Here is a 19,138-nt window from a genome sequence, read left to right as displayed (position 1 = left end):
TGTCACCGACGCTTGCACGTACGTCGCGCGCACAACACGCACGTGTTGCTGTAGTTCACGTTTCCGCAGAAGACGTCCGCGTGTTTCCCGAGAGTAGACACTCCTCAGTTGTCGAGACCGTAAAGGGACCGTGCGGTGTGTTTCTGGAAGGACATATGCTGGGGTCGGGAAAAGTTCTTGGCCGCCGCCTTCTGTGTGTGGGCTCGCCGATTGGGAAGTGGGACGGTATAACTTCGCTTGTAAAAGCAGTGACACCAGTCCTTTGTGGACAGGAACTAGGAACGAGTGCGTGTGAGGCAGGAGCACGGCCTTGCTGGTCTCCTGGCTCTGGGGTCCTTTTGCGTTTCCCTTGCCGCGACCTCAGCCGAGGCTGAGGTGAGGGGCATGAGCCAGGGCTCCCCGCGGCCCCTTCTCTGAACGTCAGGAAACATCCTTGCTCCTTTTTCTGCCTGATGTTTCTAATTGACTCGTAGCAGCTTATCGTCTTGGGAAATGAATCCTTCAGGGTGCGAGTTGCAAGTCATGTCTTATTCATTATTTTGTCTTTTGGTTTGATTTATAGTGCGTTTTTCTCCAGGAGTTTTTTTAATGTTTACGTGTTTTTAACTTTTATGTAGTCAGAGGCATCTCTCTTTCCCCCGCCCGGCCCATCCGAGAGGATGGGCAGACCGTCCCCCGTGCAGAGCAGAGGGCCGCGCCCTGTCCCCAGGCAGACCGTCCCCGGGCAGAGCGGCGGGACCTCAAGGTCCCCAGTGAGCCAGCCTGGAGTGGCTGTGGTGGGAGAGCCTGCCGTCTGGCCCTGTGGTCACTTTGTCCGTCTTGGGTGCTCTGCTGTCTGCTGCTTGTCTCTGTCTCCCCTCAGCTGTGTGGGGATGGGCTTCTCCTGTGGATTTCTTTGTCAGCCAGCGATGTCTTCACTTTCTCGTTCAGTCTTTTGGATCCAGAGGATGGCTCCAGGCTCCAGGGAGAGAGGACAGGCCGTGGCGGGGACATCGCCATGTGTCCTGATAGCTCTGAGCACTGAGGCGAAGGGCTGAGCCCCGGACTCTGGCTGCCCTGTGGTCTAATGGCTGACGGTCGTTTAAAAGTCTGGGCCCTGGGGCGCTTGGGTAGCTCTGTCAGTTGAGCGTCGGCTTCGGCTCAGGTTATGATCTCACAGTTCGTGGGTTCGAGCCCCGCATCGGGCTCTGTGCTGACAGCTCGAAGCCTGGAGCCTGCTTCGGATTCTGTGTCTTCCTCTCTCTCTGCCCCTCCCCTGCTTGTGCTGCCTCTCTCTCTCTCTCTCTCTCTCTCTCTCAAAAATATTAAATAAACATATGAAAAATAAAATTCCGGGCCCAGAGGGCACTTCCCAGGGGATTGAGAGTTCCTGGCAGCCAAGAGGGCTAGCAGGGGATCATGGCAGCAAGTGCAGTTTTCCCTGGGGACGGGGGAGTCCTCACGCCCCCAGGGGCCGGCCTGGCACCCTGCTCTCCTTCGTTCTCTGTGGCACCACAAGAGCCCGTGAGGGATGCCGGGCGGCTCGGCTGTCTGAGAAGTGCTGACCCCAGGTGCCCCGTGGGTCTCTGGCTCATACGCTGCAGGTGCCCCGTGGGTCTCTGGCTCATACACCGAGTCTTGCTCACCAGCCCTTCCGCTTCTCCCACCCAGCTCCAGGCCTGGGGTTTCTGCCTGCCGTGTGCACCTCTGAATGCCAAGTTCAGACGCGAGTCAGGCCGCGATGCCCTCAGCCTGCTCCTCATGGCATGCCCCGGGGGACCTGTGCGTGCTCCACAAACCGCAGCCCCTCTCCTGGGTTCTGTGAGCAGGGCAGGCTCCTGGGCCCACGCAGACTTGCCTCCTCCGGCCTCCGTCACTAGATGACAGCCAGGCCCAGCTGCCGTCTTCCCTGCCCACCCTCTGCCTGTCCAGCCCCCAGCCTGAGGTTTCTGGAAATCGGGGCTGCGAGGAGGAGCAGAGATGGGGAAGAGAGGAGGGAGGCAGGATGGGCAGGCCCCACCCCTGAGATGCTGTGGGTGTCCATCATCCCTCCCGACCAGGCCTCGCTCCTGGCGCTCTGTCATGTGGAGAGGTTCTCGCGCTACATTCCTGAACGGGATGCAAGATGCTTTTGTTTTGCTTTTTTTTTTTTTTTTGTCTTTTGTACTTTTTCACCTGAGCATTGAAATGTCACCTTCTGATCATCAAACACGAATTCATCGGAGCCCCACGCAGGGTCAGCCCCTGTGCTTGTCCTGTGTTATCCCTTCATGTTCTCCAAATTGTTTTTTATGTAATTACAATCTAACTCTATCTAATTTGGGTCTTTTTTTTTTTTAAAGCTGTTTAGCTGTTCCACAAATACTTCCCAGTCTCATTAGAATTGTTTACAAACTTCAGTTTGACCGCAGCATCCCATCTGTCACCTGAGGTCATTGACTCTATGAGAGTGATCCTCTCTCTTGCAGTCGGGCATGGGGTCTGTGCTCAGGTGTTTGTGTTTCCCCACTGCCCTCCTGACCACGTGCTCAAGTGACTTGCTCTCTGAGAGCCTCAGTCCTTACCTGTGAAATGGGGCCATGCAGTTACCCGCAGAACCCACATGAGTTGGAGGGCTGAGTAGGGCACAGCATGTGAAAGTCTTAGCACCAGGCCTGGCCACGGCCGCCTGGGAGAGACGCCAGGCTTCTTCCTGGAACTGAACTGCCTGAACTCTGTGCAAAAACCTTACCTGGTTTTTGGACCGTACAGTTGTGGGATTGCCAGGTAAAAGGCCCTGAAGATGTTCCAGATTCTTGTTATGTGTCGTCAGTTTGCTGGTTCATGTTCACAACCCACCAGGGCGGGTAAGCGCCCTGCTTCCTGTGCTCCTCCTGGCCTTGACGGTGGCCCTGGTGGAAGCAAGGCCAGGGAGCACGTGGACTTTGGATGAGGTCTGATTCTGCCACCTACTCCTGATGACATACGAAGGGTTTCCGAAGGCCCACACCTCTGTAGGATGGGGAAAATGCCAGCACCTGTCTCCTGGGCTGCTGTGAAGACCAACACGATGGTTATATGGCGCCAGCACGTGGTGAGCAAGCTCTGGGAAATATCGTCCTTGTCTTCTGTGTTCCGGGCTCCTATGTTTTCCTTGTACATGCACCTCTCATGAGATAATTGCATAATAAACATATTTCAAAGGCCTTTGTTCTGAGTAATTGGGCCTGGTTGCTATTTCTAATGACTCTGACCTTTTCATGCAAAGTAAATAAGATTACGACTCCTCACAAGCCATCTTCCGTGGTATTTAGTTCAAGTCTGATTATTCACCATGGTAACATCAAAGTCCTTGCTCATTTATACTTCAATTCCATTTTTATCTGTTGCTTATCGGTTTGAGTTTTTGAGGGCCTTTCCTCCATGAGTTCAGCCATTTGAGTGGAAGCTTTTGACTTTGGTAAAGTATAATTTGTCAAGTGTTTTTTTTTTCCCCCATATTTATTTATATTTGAGAGTAAGAGAGAGAGCGAGACAGTGTGTGAGTGGGGGGAGGGGCAGAAAGAGGGGGACACAGACTCCTAAGCAGACTCAAGACTCTGAACTGTCAGCACAGAGCCCGACGTGGGGCTCAAACCCACAAGCTGTGAGATCTTGACCTGAGCCAAAGTTGGATGCCCAACCAACTGAGCCAACCAGGTGCCCCAGTTTTCTTTTTTTTTTAATGTTTATTTATTTTGAGAGAAGAGAAAATGAGTGGGGGAGGGGCAGAAAGAGGGGGACAGAGGGTTCGAAGCAGTCTCAGCACTGACAGCAGTGATCCTGGTGTGGGGCTTGAACTCACAAACTGTGAGATCATGAGCCGGAGTTGGACTCTTAAGTGACTGAGCCAACCAGGCGCCCTGGGACAGGCAGTGTTTATTAAGATACAGAAAAATAACCGTAAAAGAAAAACCTTCACAAGTTAGGGGCACCTGGGTGGCTCAGCCGGTTATGTGTCCAGCTTCAGCTCAGGTCATGATCTTGAGGTTCGTGTGTTCAAGCCCTGCTTCGGACTCTGCATTGAAGGCTCAGAGTCTGGAGCCTGCTTCAGATTCTGTATCTCCTTCTGTCTCTCTCTGCCCCTCCCCCGCTTGTGTGCACGTGTGCGCATGCTCTCTTTCACTCAAAAACAAACTTAAAAAAACAAAAAAAAAAACATTGCCTATCCCTAAGTTACGAAGATTCTTGCTCTTTTCAGAAGCATGGTAGTTTCATGCTATGTTTGGGTCTGTGGCCTGGATCATCCAGAATTATTTCTTGTGTGTGTGGTGTGAGGCCGGGATCGTGGTTCCTTTTCTCCACATGGCTGTCCAGTTGTTTGAGCATCATTTGTGAAAGAGACTTGTTTTTTCCTATTGTGTGGCTTGGACATATTTGTCGAAAATCAGCTGACCAGCTAAATGGGTCTGTTTCCGGGCTCTCCGTTTCATTGCGTCGATGTTTTTGTCAGTCCCAATGCTACTACCACCGTCTTGATCACTGTGGTTTTCTCTTTAAGTCATAATGTGAGCTGGTGGAGGTCCTCCAACTTTGTTGTTTTGAAAGATGGCTTTGGATGTTGTAGGTTCTTTTCATTTCCATATGAATTTCAGAATCGGCTTGTCATTTTCTACAGAAATCCTGGTGGGACGGTGACTGTCATGGCGCTGAGTCTACAGATGGATTCGGAGAGAATTGCTGGCTTGGTCTGAGTCCTCCCGGCTGTAGGCACCCCCGTCACGGAGGCTCATTCGCACCCTCTCAGTGCTCTGGTTGTTGGAGCAGGGGCCACACACGTGTTTCCTAACATGTGATCCCAGGTCTTGTGTTGTTTGAGGCTGCTGCAAATAGGATGTAAAAGTTCGTTTTCCAGTTTTGTGCTCCTGATATAGATACTTCCCGTTGATTTGTACATACTGAGCTTGTGGTTTAGTAGCCGTGTGCTTCAGTCACTGTGGCTCGAGGTTAGGCAGTGATGTGTTAAAGCAACTGACGGATTATAGCTCTTCTGTATTTTTTTGTTGTTGTTGTTAAATCTCTCTTGCTTCTGTTTGCAAAGCTAATTTTAGACGGTCATTAAAAATGCTACATTGAGTTCAGAACTCAGAGCTGGGGATTAGGTTAAATACACACCATGAAGTTATTAAGCACTAAATATCCTTCACATGGTTTGATTCCACAATGAATTACTGACTTTTGAGGACACATGTTTATAGAACCTCCCTTCTTGCAAATAAACTTTTTGAACGTATAAGGTAGCTATGAAGGCACCTCCATTCTCCTCTGGCCACACCTGTCTCCTTCTTCATCGGCAGCTGGTGAAAGCAGCTCGAGCCAGTGTGACCAGCACGGGGTTTAGCGACAAGAGTCCTGCAGCCCAGAAGCCTGAGGACTAGGCTTGGATTAGACACCATATCCCATGGCGGCCACGGAAGCGAGGCTTATGGGCTGCTGCCTGGGAGCTCCGGACGTGGGCTGTGGCCCCAGCCTTGCCTGAAGGGACCCCACGGTCCCTCTTGTTTCCTGAAGTTCGGGAAAGTGGAGGCCAGAGCCCCTTACTTTTCATTGGTGACTCACCCCCCAGGAGGGAGGCCAGGTCCCGGGAGACCACAGTATGGCAGCCGCTGTCTCTGGCCAGCCGAATCTCCATCCCGTCCACCCCAGTGGGACTGTGGTGCAGGCGTGCCCAAGCTGTAAGATGCTGCATGTGTCCGCTCAGTGCCACAGGGAATGGCCTTACGTGTGAGTCATGGTGGTGTTCATGACCGTGTTCTCTTGGAAGGAATTCCGCACGTGGCTGAGGGAAGAATGGGGGCGGACACTGGAGGACATTTTCCACGAGCACATGCAGGAGCTCATCCTGATGAAGTTTATCTACACTAGTCAGTACGAGTAAGTGCATCCTCCTCCGTGGGCATTGTGAGCGCAGCCCTGCTGTGTGGGTACTGGGTACAGTCCCTCTCTGTGGGTACTGAGCGCGGTCCCTCTCCGTGGGCACTGTGAGCGCAGCCTTGCTCTGTGGGTACTGAGCACAGTCCCTCTGTGGGTACTGAATGCAGTCCCCCTCTTTGGGTACTGAGCACAGTCCCTCTCCATGGGTACCGAGTGCACCCCTGCTCTGTGGGTACTGAGCACACTCTGTCCTTGTGCACACTGAGTGCAGCTCCCTTTGTGGGTACTGTGAGCCTAGTCCCCCTTCATGGTTACTGAGCGCAGCTCCCTCTGTGGGTGGTGTGAATACAGACCCTCTCTTGGTAGGTACTGTGAGCATAGTCTCTCCCGGAGTACTGTGAGTACAGTTTCTATCCTCCCCACCGTGCCTTACCTTGGTGTCTGTTTTCTGTCTGCTTTGTCGCCAGCATCCAGCAGCGGCGTGCTCTGACAAGCCTGGCCTGTGTGCCAAAGCCTCAGGGCGTTTCCCCACGTCTGCTGGGGGAGGCCTCCGCCTCTCTTAGCTGCTCTCCCTGGTCCCTGTCCCCGGGTCCCACGTAAACAACCCCTGGTGCAGCGAACGCCCCCTCCGCAGTCTCGCGTCCCTGTGCTGGGATGACAGAGCAGGAGTGGCATCCCCTCCCCCTCTGCAGAGAGCTCTACCCGCCACAGCTGCCCTGCGGTGCCCGGTAGAGCGTAAGCCCCGGTAGAATCCGATGAGGTGTGACGTGTGCCCTGCTTGTGTTTTGAGGGGGCGACGACTGTGGCTCAGTAACGCGGCGTGCCTCCTGCCCCCCACTGGCCCGGGAGGACCCTAACCGGGCTGTACCGGGCCGCCCTGCCCTGCCGGCCCTCCGTCACCAGGCAGGGAGGTGCGTGAGCTCTGTACTCTGCCTCCCCGTCCCCCCACCCGAGCTGCTCTCAAGCCACCTGTTCCCCCCACAGCAACTGCCTGACGTACCGCCGCATCTACCTCCCGCCCAGCCACCCGGACGACCTCATCAGACCCGGCCTCTTCAAAGGCACCTATGGCAGCCACGGCCTAGAGATCGTCATGCTCAGCTTCCACGGGAAGCGGGCCAGGGGCACGAAGATCACGGTGAGTCTGGCGCCACCCTGGCTGCTCACAGTGGGCCCTGGAGCCGTGGCTTTGCTGGGGATGCAGATTGTCAGGCCTAGCCAGACCCACTGAAGCAGGATTTGCATTTCACAAGACCTCTAGGGGATTGGGAGTGTTTCTCAGGCGGCCTTACCCCATGGCACCCGGTCCTGGCCACACGCCAGAGTCCCTGGAGATGTTGAGAAAACACTGATGTCGGGCCCTAGAGATTCTCATCCATGGAGGGCGACCTGGGTGCGTGGCTCCGGGAGTTCCCCAGGTGACGGTAGGGTGCTGCCACATCGGAGCCCCCTGCGTTACTACACGGGCTCCCACTGCCCGTCCTGACCTCAGCAGCTGGCGCACACAGTCGGAGGATTGTTGAGCTGAAGGTGGCGGGGGGCGGGTCTTAAACAAATCAGCCCTCTGTCCCTGCCTCATCGACACCGGTCACACCGTGCTCACCTGTCATTTGCATAGCCAGGGCGCCTTTCTGGCAGGTGCACCGAAGCGTCCCGGGGAGGAATGCCTCTTCCTAGTTCTCACAAAGCCTTCTTCTTGAATCCTGGTCGGCCAGGGCCCCCATGCTCTGGGAAGGCTCCTTGTGAGCAGAGCGCAGCCCTGGGGTCCCGTGCGGAGCTGCAGGGCCCGGAGGAGCTCCTGGGTTCAGGCTCAGGAGCGTTTGCGTCCCGGGCAGACAGATCTGGGCTGGTGCTCAGGCCAGGAGGGTCTGTGCACTTCTCTAAGCCCCAGTTTTTTTTATCTTATCTTATTTTCTTCTATTTAGAGAGGGAGATGGTCAGAGGCAGAGAAAGGAGACTCTTAAGCAGGCTCCACTCTGAGCACGGTGCCCCATGTGGGGCTTGATCTCACGACCGTGAGATTGTGACTCGAGCGGAAATCAAGAGATGCTTAACCAACTGAGCCACCCAGGTGCCCCATCTGAGCCCCAGTCTGAGCCCCTCCAGACTGGGAAGGTTTTTACACCTGGAGGTCTCAAGCACACATGAGCCACTGTGCCAGGGGCCTGTGCACCTCACAAGGTCACTCGGATGCTGTCAGGTCCGTGTTTTCAAAGACCCCTTCACAGATGGGTTGCCTGCCGTAGGCACTTAGTTTTTACGGGCATCTGAGACGTTCTTACTTCATAAGGAGTTGCTGCTAAGTCCGTGGGAATGCTGGAGTGAGCTCCTTTGGCCAGAGGCGTGCTGTGCTCTGAGCTGGAAACCGTGCAGCGTGTCTGTGCCGGTCTCTGAGCCCCGCTGACGGCCGCCTGCTCGCTCCTCAGGGCGACCCCAACATCCCTGCTGGGCAGCAGACGGTGGAGATCGACCTCATGCACCGCATCCAGCTGCCCGACGTGGAGAGCCTCCGCAGCTTCAACGAGCTGTCCCGCATCGTCCTGGAGGTTCGGGAGCAGGTGCGCCAGGAGCAGCAGCAGCGGGAGGACGGGGCCGAGGATGGCGAGGGCCGCGCCCCGCAGAGCCCCCGCGAGCCCCAGCGGGGCCCCGCCCAGCCCAGCGTGGAGCTGCCTGCCGAGAAGGGCGGGGGGCCTGCGGACGGAGAGGCCGCGGCCGCGGCGGCGCCTGCACCCGAGCAGCCGGCCCAGTCCGGGCAGGGGCAGCCGTTCGTGTTGCCTGTGGGCGTGAGCTCGCGGAACGAGGACTACCCCCGCACCTGCAGGATGTGGTAAGGATGCCAGGGCGGCCGCGACAGGCCTTCCGGAGAGCCCCCCCGCCCAGCCAGCGTGGACGCGGGCTGTGGGGCCAGCGCAGGGCTCGCTGCATCGGGCGGGGAACCTCCGACAACTCTCTCTGGGTTCCAGCTCGGGCCCGAGTGGGCAGCGTCCTTCCCTGGGCTGCACGGCCACATCTCAGACTTCGGGGGCTTCTGACCTCTCACCCCTGGGGAGCCTCAAAGGGAGGGGGCTTATTAGAACCGCCGGGCATGAGGCCTCCTCTCAGATGCCTGCCGTTGCACAGTCAGTCAGGGGAAGGGTAGACAGGTGAGTCTACCGGCGGTGGCGAAGGTAGCCGGTGAGGAGGGGGCCCTCCCCGACCTGTGTCCCTAGAAGCCGGCTTGAGTTCACCTGGTGTCCTTGCCGGTGAGGCTTGTTGGGGGTCTCCCTCCGTCTCCTGGTGAACATACTCCAGCGTCAGTCCTTCATTTCTTCCTGTGGGTTCCCTCCCAACTCAGAAAGCATGTGTAAAGGGCTGGTGGTGCACTGTCCTCCCCACAGAGGCTGGGAGGTCCCTGACGCAGGGCCGGCTTCCTGCTTCTTGACTCATGTTCTTAGGGTTTTGTCTCAGGCCTCTCCCTCCATCCGCCCCGGGCCCAGCCCTGGAGGACACATGAGGAGACCCTCGCCCCAGCCCTAACCTCCAGGGCTGCTGGAGCTGAGATGACCTAAAAGGACAGACTCGGGTCCTCAGTCACACTGGCCGCATCCCCAGCCGGCAGCCACGGGTGTGTCGGGCTCTGCAGGTCTAGAATGTTCCATCATTGCAGGAAGTTCTCCTGGACCGTCGCCCTAGGGGACGTGTTGAGGGAATGACCTGTCCCGTGGCATCATAGCCGCTTGGCTTCCACATGTGTCCAGTTATGTGCAGAGGTCTGTTGCCTTGACCCCTGGGCCCTGTGACTGGCACTTCACATGCCCACTAGAGTGTGGGCAGGGCACTGAGCTCCCCGAGGAGGACTGAAGTGTCTGCATGGGCTGGGCGGCTAAATTGGCTCTGAGCGCCCAGTGCCCCCACACCTGCAAGCAATTCTCCATGATGCCAGCCCGGTGTCTGCCACTCGACTGGGTCCTGACACTGTGCACCCGGGATGATGTCAGACCCTGCGAGACTGCCCCGCCCCCTCAGCCGCCTGTTACCAGTCCAGTTTGTCTCCGTGCTTCCGACCAGCCAGCTGTAGGTCGGGGATTCCGCAACCCCCTCCTCATGTTCAATGAATGTGCTGGGGCGGCTCACGGAAGTCAGGGAAACACTACATTCACCATCTTGCTGAAGGCGGTGACAAAGGACATAGATGGACAGCCACATGACGAGATGCGTGGGACCCTGACCCGCCCTGGGACTGGGGTGGACGTGTTCCCCCACCTGGGAGCTCCCTGAACCCCATACTGTGGGTTGTTCTGGAGGTTTCCTCCCATAGGCCTGGTCGGTCATTAGCTCCGTTTGTAGCCCTCTCCCCTCTCTGGGGGATCGCGGAGCAGCCGAGGATTCCAGGCTTCTGATCCACCTGCCTGCCATCCGGGAGCCACCTGAGTCACCTCCTAGTGTCCTTGTCCCCTCGGAATTTACGTGGGTTTCAGGAGCCCGGCGCCAGGAACCTGAGCAGAGGTCAGCGTGTGTTCTGTTGTCTCCCACTGGGAAAATCAATTCCATTTCTTCATGCTGCTCAGTTGTCACCAAAGGGGCTGAATTTGGGTTTTCCTGGAGGAGACATGCAAATCGCATTCCGGTAGGATTTCGACTGATATGAATTTATCAAAGGTCGTGAAATAGGGCTCTGCTGTCCTTAGGAAATGGAAAACTCGTAGTGTTTTGTGGCTCAGCCGTGGCTCCCCAGGGCGCTCTGAGGCCGGCCAGCCCTGTGGTGGACACGCAGGACCTGCTGAATATTGGGCTCTGTGACCTGGGAGGGGCGTGCTGCGGTCCCTCCTGTTCGGTTCTTGTGTCTGCGAGGCCTTGCCGCCGCACCAATTCAGGACCTGGCCTCCCTGTGGCCTCTGGTGCTGCTTTCCCATGGGAGGTTTTCCACAAACACCCTCCTGTGCACACCCTCAGGCACAGGCCTGCTCTCCTCTCCCGCCCAGGGGAGCCTTGGTGTGGTGGGTGGAGGTGGGGGTCCCAGGAAATGGGCCCAGCCCCCATCCCTATTAGCTATCTGTAGGAGCCCCAAATTCTTGGCAAGAAAGACATAAGCGTAGCTTAGTCTGACCCTGGTCTTGAAACTTGAAACTTGGCCTTATGGAAATCTGGAAGTTCTGCCTGCTGGGTTCGTGACAGTAAGTCTTTATTGTATTTGAATCGTTGATGTGCTAACATAAGCATCCCTGGAATTAAGGCTGGTTACCTGGGCCAGCTTTGTGAAGGTGTCCTTTGGGACAGCGGTACGTGGTTGGTGCTGCTGGAGACCCTCTTCCTTTAGCCGGGTGAGCCCAACCGTCGGCCCGTGGTTTGGTGCATTGGGCAGTTAGGGTTGCTAGGTGGTCTGGGCAAGACGGGCTCTCGTGGGCCTTGAGGCCTGCGGCTTCCTGCTGGCGGGAAGAGGGGCTGGCAGGGGCGCGGGGGGCGGGCATTGCAACAGCCCAGGCGGACAGGATAGGACTGGGGCCCGGTGCACTCCTTCTGGGTCCCTCTCATTCCCTCCCCATGCACTTTTCCTCTTGTCTTTGTTCAGTTTTTACGGCACGGGCCTCATCGCCGGCCACGGCTTCACCAGCCCTGAACGCACTCCTGGAGTCTTTATCCTGTTCGACGAGGACCGCTTCGGGTTCATCTGGCTGGAGCTGAAATCCTTCAGCCTGTACAGCAGGGTGCGGGCCACCTTCCGGAACGCAGAGGCGCCGTCCCCACAGGCTTTCGAGGAGATGCTGAAGAACATCCAGTCCCTGACCTCCTGACGGGCCACTTCCTGTGGGGCGGCTCCCGGGGCCCCGGACCCTGCCGCCCGGGACAGGAAGCAGCATGCACTTTGGAGATTTGGCCTTCTGACCAGAACACCCACCTCGTAGGAGTCTCGGCCCAGCCACCCCAAAACTCTGTACAGAGTGTGCGACGTATGCCCGTGTCCTCGTCAGTAGCTCATGGGAAGGCTGACTGAGCTTGTCTCACAGAAAGAATGGCCCAGGACAGAACTGATGGAGAGGGCTGGCTGCACAGTTTTGTGAACAACTCAGCTGGAGAAACTGGGTTTGTCCTTGGCCTGCTGAACGTTTTTTGGGTCAGGCAGAGCGACCCTGGGGGCTAACGATCGGGATCATGCGTGAGGCGAGTGACCGTGGCTGCGGTCTGGCAAGGGTCTGGGGCGAGGGCCTCTGTGAGGTGAGCGTTCTACAGCCTGGGTGGGGCACTGTGTGCAGTGAGGGAGCTCCAGGGGGTCGGGTGTATCAGGCCAGGACCCTGGACTGAATTCCTGTGTCTTTACTAACCTGCTTGGATTTTGGACAGAAGCATTTCACCTCTGATTGGCTTGTGGATCAGCGCAGTGGGGTTAGTGATACGGGTCAGTAGGAAACGTCATGGTGGGCCTTTGGGCAGCTTGGAGGCCCTGGCCTCTCTCCAGCTTTAGAATCAAGACCTTTGCTGCAGCCAATTCGAGGCAGGGCATTTGTTTGCACACCCCCCCATCCACCTCCTGCACATGCTCTGGTGTCAGAACCCTGAGCTGAGCCACTTGTCCCAGAACCTTCTTCAGAATTCTGCAGGGCCACATCTGAACCAGCCCTGCCTTTTCCCATTTGCTTAGTATACACAGGTGCTGTTCTCGGAAGTGTTAAAGCAGCAGAGTGGTTGCACAAGATGACTTTGGAGCCCCTTTGTGGGTAACAGGGCAGCTTTCTAGAAAAGTCACCCATACATGTGGAATGCACTTTGGAGACCAGGGCATCTCGGGATCCTCCAGTGTGGAGACCCTGAGCACGGACGCTTCTGCCGGTGGTGTGCCCGTGTCCCATGGACACCTGCGTTTGGGGACCCACTGTTGTAAGGTCTCTGCTGATCTTAGTGTCTCCTGAAGAACAGAGCCCTGAATGCACGTAGACCCCCAAGAATTAGCTCCTGCTCCGCTTCCAGCCTGCAGAGAGCTGTCACCATGCTCCCCTTCCATGGCAGGCGCTCCACCGGGGCGGGGGGTAGACTTCGTCCCCCTGTCTGTGGCTCGTCCCTGCTGGGTGGACTGTGCTGAGCCCTTGTGCTGGGGGCAAGGGACCCCAGGGAAGGGGGCAGCTTTGTGGTGCCTTCATGTAGAGACCAACCTGAGATGTCCCATGAAACGTCCTGTTTTCCTGACGAATTTCTCCCTGACTGGCCTTGTTTTTTTTTTTTTTTTTTTTTTTTTTTTAAATAAAAATCCCTATTGCTGTAGCTTCAGTACATTTGGCAACTTTGAACTTCCTTTGCTTCCCAGAATCATAGAATTGATAAGCTCTGGGGCACGGCCCCTAAAAGGCAGACTTTCTAGGAGGTTCTGTCCAGACTCTGACGCAGGAAGGAGGCAAGTGGAGAAGGCGGGGGGGGGGGGGGGGGGGGGTCCCTCCTGGCCGGCTGTCGGAGATGCCGAGCTCGCCCCTCACATGCTTCTGGTAGGACCTGGAGTCAGGCTGAGGCGTGGTCTGTGTTCGTGTCTTCCGCAGGACCAAGCAAGCCTCCAAGCGTTCCCATCCCTGCCCCTTGTGGCTGCTCCCGCATGGCAGTAACTACGTCCGCGAAGCCTCGGGCAGAACGGGGCAGGGCCCGCTGGGTGTGTGGCCGCTGTGTGTCCCACTTTGCCCGAGCCTGGGGCTCGCTGGGAGGCTCATTCTGAGGCTTTTCCACCTGGGCCTCCCCTCATCCTTGAAACCCATTTGGATCGAAGATGAACCTTTCTGATGAAAAACCAGTCTCAAACCCAGACTGTGGGACCTGCCTCTGGAGCGTGGGCCTTTTTACGTGGTTTCCACTGGCAGTGGCTGTTGGCTGCATTCGCATCGTCCCGTCTCTGGTGTCAGACGGGGGCCTGTGGGGCCAAAGGGTGGGCAGCGGCCTGGGTAATGCCAGGCGGGGTCCGTGGCGGTGGACGGTGAGAGTGTGTCACCTGCGCAGCCGGGAGCCCAGAGTACGTGTTGTTTCCCACTTGGCGTATCCGTGGCCGGTTCTGGTTTCCAGTTTGTAGGTGAGTTGCACGTGCAGGGTCCGTGCAAACCAGTCCCAGCAGGCGCCCCTTCCGGCAGAGTGCGCACCCCACTCGTCAGGGCGGCTTGCAGCCCGTTAATTTGTTGCAGGTGAGGATTCAACAAGGCTGAAGTTGTGGTTGGAAGCCTCAAGGCAGCTGGGGTTTTGATAAAGCAGGTCCCCAAAAGGAACCCGAATGGCCCAATTCAGGGGCTGTCTACGCCCTTGTGGAGCTTGACTGGGGGAAGGTGGCAGGTGGATCCGGGTTGGCCTTTGGACGTTTTCCCCCGGTTGATGTCACCTTTACTCGCCACCGAGCTGCCGTGACACCGGGGACGTCTGTTGTGCTTTATGGCGGCAGGAGCCTCAGGTGTGTCTGTGCACACCTGGGCATGTGCTGTTCTGGACTTGACCCGGAAGCCCGTGATTGGAGGTTTCAGATGTGAGTCCTTGGATTCCTCTGTGTTGGGGCTGAAGGCTCCCTGCATAAGGCTGCTGCAAATGGCCTTGATTTCTTGCCTGTGCGAATCGGGCCTGGCGGTCTCTCTGGTTACGCTGGCCCGCCCAGCTTAGACCTGCAGTGTCTGCTGCTGGGGAGCAGGCTTGGAGGCCTTGTGTGGCGGGAGTTCCAGAACCCTCCCTCCCACGGTCCAGACGGGGCCTCGCTTCCTGGCCTCACCCCTCGGTCCCTCTGTCTGGGCAGCTGGCTCCCTGTGGCTGTTGCTCAGGGCCACAGCCACCCGCCGCCCCCTCCTTCCCTCCCTCCCCTCTTGTCCTGATCCAGGCGGCTGGGGTGGGTGCCTGTACCCCTGGCCTTCCTTCTGGCCCAGGCGGAGGGCGGGAGGGCTGCCACGGTGGCCTACGGTTAGGAGCAGGCCGGGCCTGCGTTCCCACTTCATGTGGAACAGACTTCGAGCCGGAGCCGCCATGGCAGACTTCCTCCTTCCCTGAGAACCCGGCGTGGTTTACTGCTGGGGCCCAGTCGGGTGAGGCCCCTCCGTCAGCCAGCTGATCCTCTGTGCTCGACGGCTGCCATGTTCGGGGCTGGATTTCTATCTGTGGGCTGTCTGGGTGTCTCGCCCTGCTGAGGTGTGGTCACCTTGTCGTGCTCGTGAGCGGTGATGCAGAAGAACCTGTCCAGTCCCTTTACTTGGCCAACTCAGTCACCGGCTTCCTGGGATTTCTGAGCCCCTCGTGCCCACGGTGTCTGCTGTGTTGAGGACGAGCGCCCCGTGTAGACTCAGTGCTTTGAGGAGGCTGTCCTGCAGTGTGAGAACCTTTCACCCCGTCTTCTGCCTTCGTGCTCCAAGTGCTAGGAATGCTTATGGGAATGTTCTCGTGCAGCCCTCCCTGGCTTGAGGCTAGCGTGCCCCAGTCCGTGGCCAATCCCAGTGCTAACATACGCTGACGTCCCTGTCTTTATGTTTGGGAGATCCGGAATGTCACCTGGCTACACGTTCTCAGAAGCGTTGAGTGAGTAGAGAAAGCCGTGACGCTGTTGGTTTGCCCGAAGCTGTGCACAGGGACGAGACGGCGCCAAAGTACCAAGTGCTCGGTGGCGTGGGCGACCAGCGGCAGCACCGAGGCTTGGTCCTTTGTGTGCTCACAGGGAGACCAACCAAACCTAGGAAGGGCTCCGAACCCGTGCTTTTTTAGTCTGATTTTACTTTGGGTTGTTATTTGAGATCACATAGCCTACTTGGAGAAGAAGCACATTTATGCTGCTTGGTCTTGAAGTCCCACGCCCTGACAGCCACAGGTGAGGTGTGGGGAGTCGCTGTCCCCGCCCCCCCCCCCCCCCCCCAGGCATCTGCTCTGGTGTAGGGTGGGCTGGAGCAGGGGCCATGCAGGGCCACGCCCCGAGGAGCCACTGCCGTGAGCCTGTGCCCAGCGTTGTCACCGGATGGGACCTTGTGGGGCTGTTTCTCCATAAACCAGTTTTTGAAACCTTGTTGTGTGCTTTGTAATTGTTTCTTTTGGGATGTGATCCAGAGCCATAAACAATATGAGGTGGGGGGCTGATAGCCAAAGGAGGGGGCTGGATCCTGGCGGGGTTGGGGGGCCCTCTGGGAGCCTCTCACATCAGGACTTGACTGAGTTTTGGTTTCTGTGTCGTGGAATGAAGCGGTAAGTGATCCCTTGGAACCCAGACCACGGTAGGTCTCTGGATCCCTCCTGACCTTGGCTTGATATGTGGCCCCATCCCCGAGCGGTGGCCTAGAAGGAGTGGGGGCCACTGTGGGATTTTCTTAGACTAAATTCAAAAAGAGTTTGCTTTTTCTGAGAACAGGATAAGATTGGCTGAATAGAAGAGGGCTAGGGCCGTGCTCTGTGGTGGGCACACAGCTGAGGATCTCATTTTCGGGTTTGTTTTTTTCTGTTTGTGAAAGTTATCTTGTGAACAGTGCAAGAATTTAATACAGGAAGTACAAGAACCTTCTGTTCCCACTCGGGCAGGAGCACTCCCCTCCTCTATCTGGGCACTGGCTTAGGCCCACTGGTCCCCTGGAGGAGGGCAGGCTGGTCCTTCCCCCGCAGGAGGCTGTGGCTGGCAGGGCCCTGGCCAAGCACTGTGTGTGTGTCATGTATCTCCCTGTGCTCCCTCCTGGGGCCCTCTGTAGCCTGGCCTCTGCTGGGGGATTTAGGGTGGCTGCATGCATGTGTGACACCAGCCAGCATGACTTGAAAATCCATGAGTGCTGGAAGGCTGTCTTCCCAGCACCTGGTTTTTGGAAACAGGGCTGCAGGGGCCAGATGCTCTGCACACGTGGAGGGCAGCACCTGCAGCCCCTTCCTCCACCCATAGGCCCTTGTGTGGATGTCCAGCTCTGGGAGGAACAGGTGTTTCTTGGGCAGCAGAACCAGAGGGAAGGAGGTAGTGGACTGCCCTCATATGTTGGGGGGCCCTAGAGGGAGGTCTCAGAAGCAGACCCAGCCTTCCCTTCCCAGATGGTCTCCAGATGGTCTCCAGATGGTCTCGCTGTCCTGCAGTGACCCAGCCACAGACCCAAGATCTTTATGGGGACCAGTCCCACTGCTGGCTCAGCACCTCCTGACTCCTAGGGCTGCTCTGTCCCCAAGCCCTAGCTGCTTGTTTGGAGCTGGCTGGGTGCTCAGTCTCCCATGTGTGGGGGCATGGGGTTCTGTGCTGGGGCCATCCGATGCTGTAGGGCATTGAACATCCTCCCTGATCTCCCCATCATGACAACCCCAAATGCCTGCAGACATGGCCGGTGTCTCCTGTGGGTCGTCACCTTGTGGGAAACCATGGGGTCAGTACCTGCACCTCCATGCTCCACACGTGGTGCTGAACGTTGTAGACACAGCAGTGAACGAGCGGCAGGGTCTCTCAGGCCTGCACAGGTCACAGCACAAGATGGTCCCCCAAACGGGCCTGGGGGCCTCCCTTGGACACTCGGGGGGTACCCTATCAGAGTGTGGTCTATCCCCTGTGCGGTGGAGTGTCAAGGCCAACACGGAAGCAGGCATATGGACTGTGGTGCCTGGCTTGGGTGATGCCTGGCCCTGTACCTGTAGGGCCTAGTCTGTGGGTGAAGTGCTGTGTCCTCACCCGTCTCCCTCGACCCGGGAGGGACGTCACTCCCGGACCTTCGGCAGGGGCCCGGGAGCTGGGTCTCTGGTGCTCTGGAGTTTTGGTTTCTCCCGGTACCGGTGCTACCGTCCCTGGCACCCTTGTCCTGGCCCCTGGTGGTCGGGAGAAGGCGAGGGCCATTGTTGGCAGTAGTGCTGCCTGCCGTTGGGCCCGTGGGGTGGCCGGGTGTGCAGCTCAGCACCACCAGGAGTTTAGGGAGGGAGATGCCTGCCCAGCCCCGGGATGCTGAACCGCGGCTTCTGGGGAGAGGGTTTGAGCATCCATAGCTTCCCAACCCCGCTAAGGGTTCTGGTGCTGCATGCAGCACACCTCTTCCGTGGCTGTCCTCCATGCTGCGTAACAACTATCTCCTTTCCCAGTATCTTTTGGGAAGAGGGCTCAGAAGAACGTGTTTTTAACAAATAGCTGTCCCTCGCTCTTTGGTGACAGATGGTTGAGCTGTCCTTTTTCCTCTTCTTGGTTAGGTTCGTTGTGATTTATGTGAATGTTTAGCATGTGCACGCAGCTGTGAACAAGCACCACGATCGGGATAGAGTCCTACTCCCCTTTCCAAGCCGCGGTCGCTGGTTGGCCTGCATCCCGTGGCTCTGCCTTTTCTCAGAACGTCAAGTTTCCAGAATAGAGCCACAGCACGCAGGTGCCAGTCCGGCTTCTTTCACCATCTCCCTTCAAGGAGACTTCTTAGACTCTTTTCTAATACTCCCCGTGACCTTTGAATACCATAGATAACACCGTGTGCATTACGTGTGGGTCTGTGTCTCTATGCACGTGCGTGTGCTTGCATTCACACAGGCACAGGTCACGTGGTGTCCCAGGGACAGAGGGAGGCCTGGGTCTTGCACTCAGGGCCCCCAGGAGCCCTGGCTGCCAAGCTGAGAAGGGACCGCTGGTGGAGGTGGGAGGCATTGTGCAGGAGGCTGCCGTGGGGATTTGGGTTAGAACAGGCCTGGCCTGGGAAGTAGATCTGATTTGTCGTCTGGGTATGCTGCTGGGCCGAATGCGGTCTCGGGAGTCCCACCTGTTAGTGACTCGGCCCTGGGGCCCACCTCAGCAGAGCGCCGTGACCACTCTGTGGACAGCAGGTGCCCAGACACTGGCTCAGGGATGCTGTCATCTCCGCCAGGGAGCCCTAAGCCTGCAGGGGATGGGCAGGTCAGCCCCTCTGCAGATTGTCATTCAGAGAGCTGCTGCTGGGCACCCCTGTGGACCAGAGGCCAGTGAGTACCTAGACCCAATTCCTGTTGTCTCCTCAGGCTCCTTCCAAGACCTGGGATGGGGACAGAGGCTACGGAGCCCAGGTAGATGGCCCTTATCACCATGGAGCTCCTCTGCCCTGCTGCCAACATCCCATAGTTCTGTTGGGACTCAGGCTTCCAGAGCGCCATGGGCGTGGGGAGAACTGGTGTGGAGCCCATCCCAGAGGACGCTCTGATCTCATGGAAAGCACTAGGACATGGGTCCTTGGTGCTGGGCTGAGACAGTGACAGGCATCTGGAAATGAACAAACTCTCTGTGAGCCTGGTTGTCTGGCTTGGGCTGCGTCCCTCTTAATGGCATTCTGATGATGGTAATGGTGGTGGTGGTGGCATCTCAGCAGAGTGCAGGACACGGTGAGGGAGAAGGAAAGGAAGACCA

The 19,138-nt window shown here is 57.5% G+C and overlaps 1 protein-coding gene across 3 annotated transcripts in view; it reads left to right on the top strand.

Annotated features, from left to right (window-relative positions):
* FBXO31 (F-box protein 31) overlaps positions 1-13,379 on the top strand; it is a 42,899-nt gene extending 29,520 nt beyond the window's left edge. For all 3 annotated transcript variants that reach the window (XM_053906730.1, XM_053906728.1, XM_053906729.1), the window contains 4 exons: positions 5,762-5,871; positions 6,856-7,009; positions 8,298-8,698; positions 11,420-13,379. In XM_053906730.1, the coding sequence (XP_053762705.1) occupies positions 5,762-5,871; positions 6,856-7,009; positions 8,298-8,698; positions 11,420-11,642 (888 nt within the window). In that variant the 3' untranslated portion in view covers positions 11,643-13,379. The remainder of the gene's footprint in view (positions 1-5,761; positions 5,872-6,855; positions 7,010-8,297; positions 8,699-11,419) is intronic.
* The last annotated feature ends 5,759 nt before the right edge of the window (positions 13,380-19,138 follow it).

This window comes from Panthera pardus, unplaced genomic scaffold, assembly GCF_024362965.1.
Source record: "Panthera pardus isolate Hobbes unplaced genomic scaffold, ASM2436296v1 HiC_scaffold_19, whole genome shotgun sequence".
NCBI classification, from domain to species: Eukaryota; Metazoa; Chordata; class Mammalia; order Carnivora; family Felidae; genus Panthera; species Panthera pardus.
This window is presented reverse-complemented; position numbering and strand designations above follow the sequence as displayed.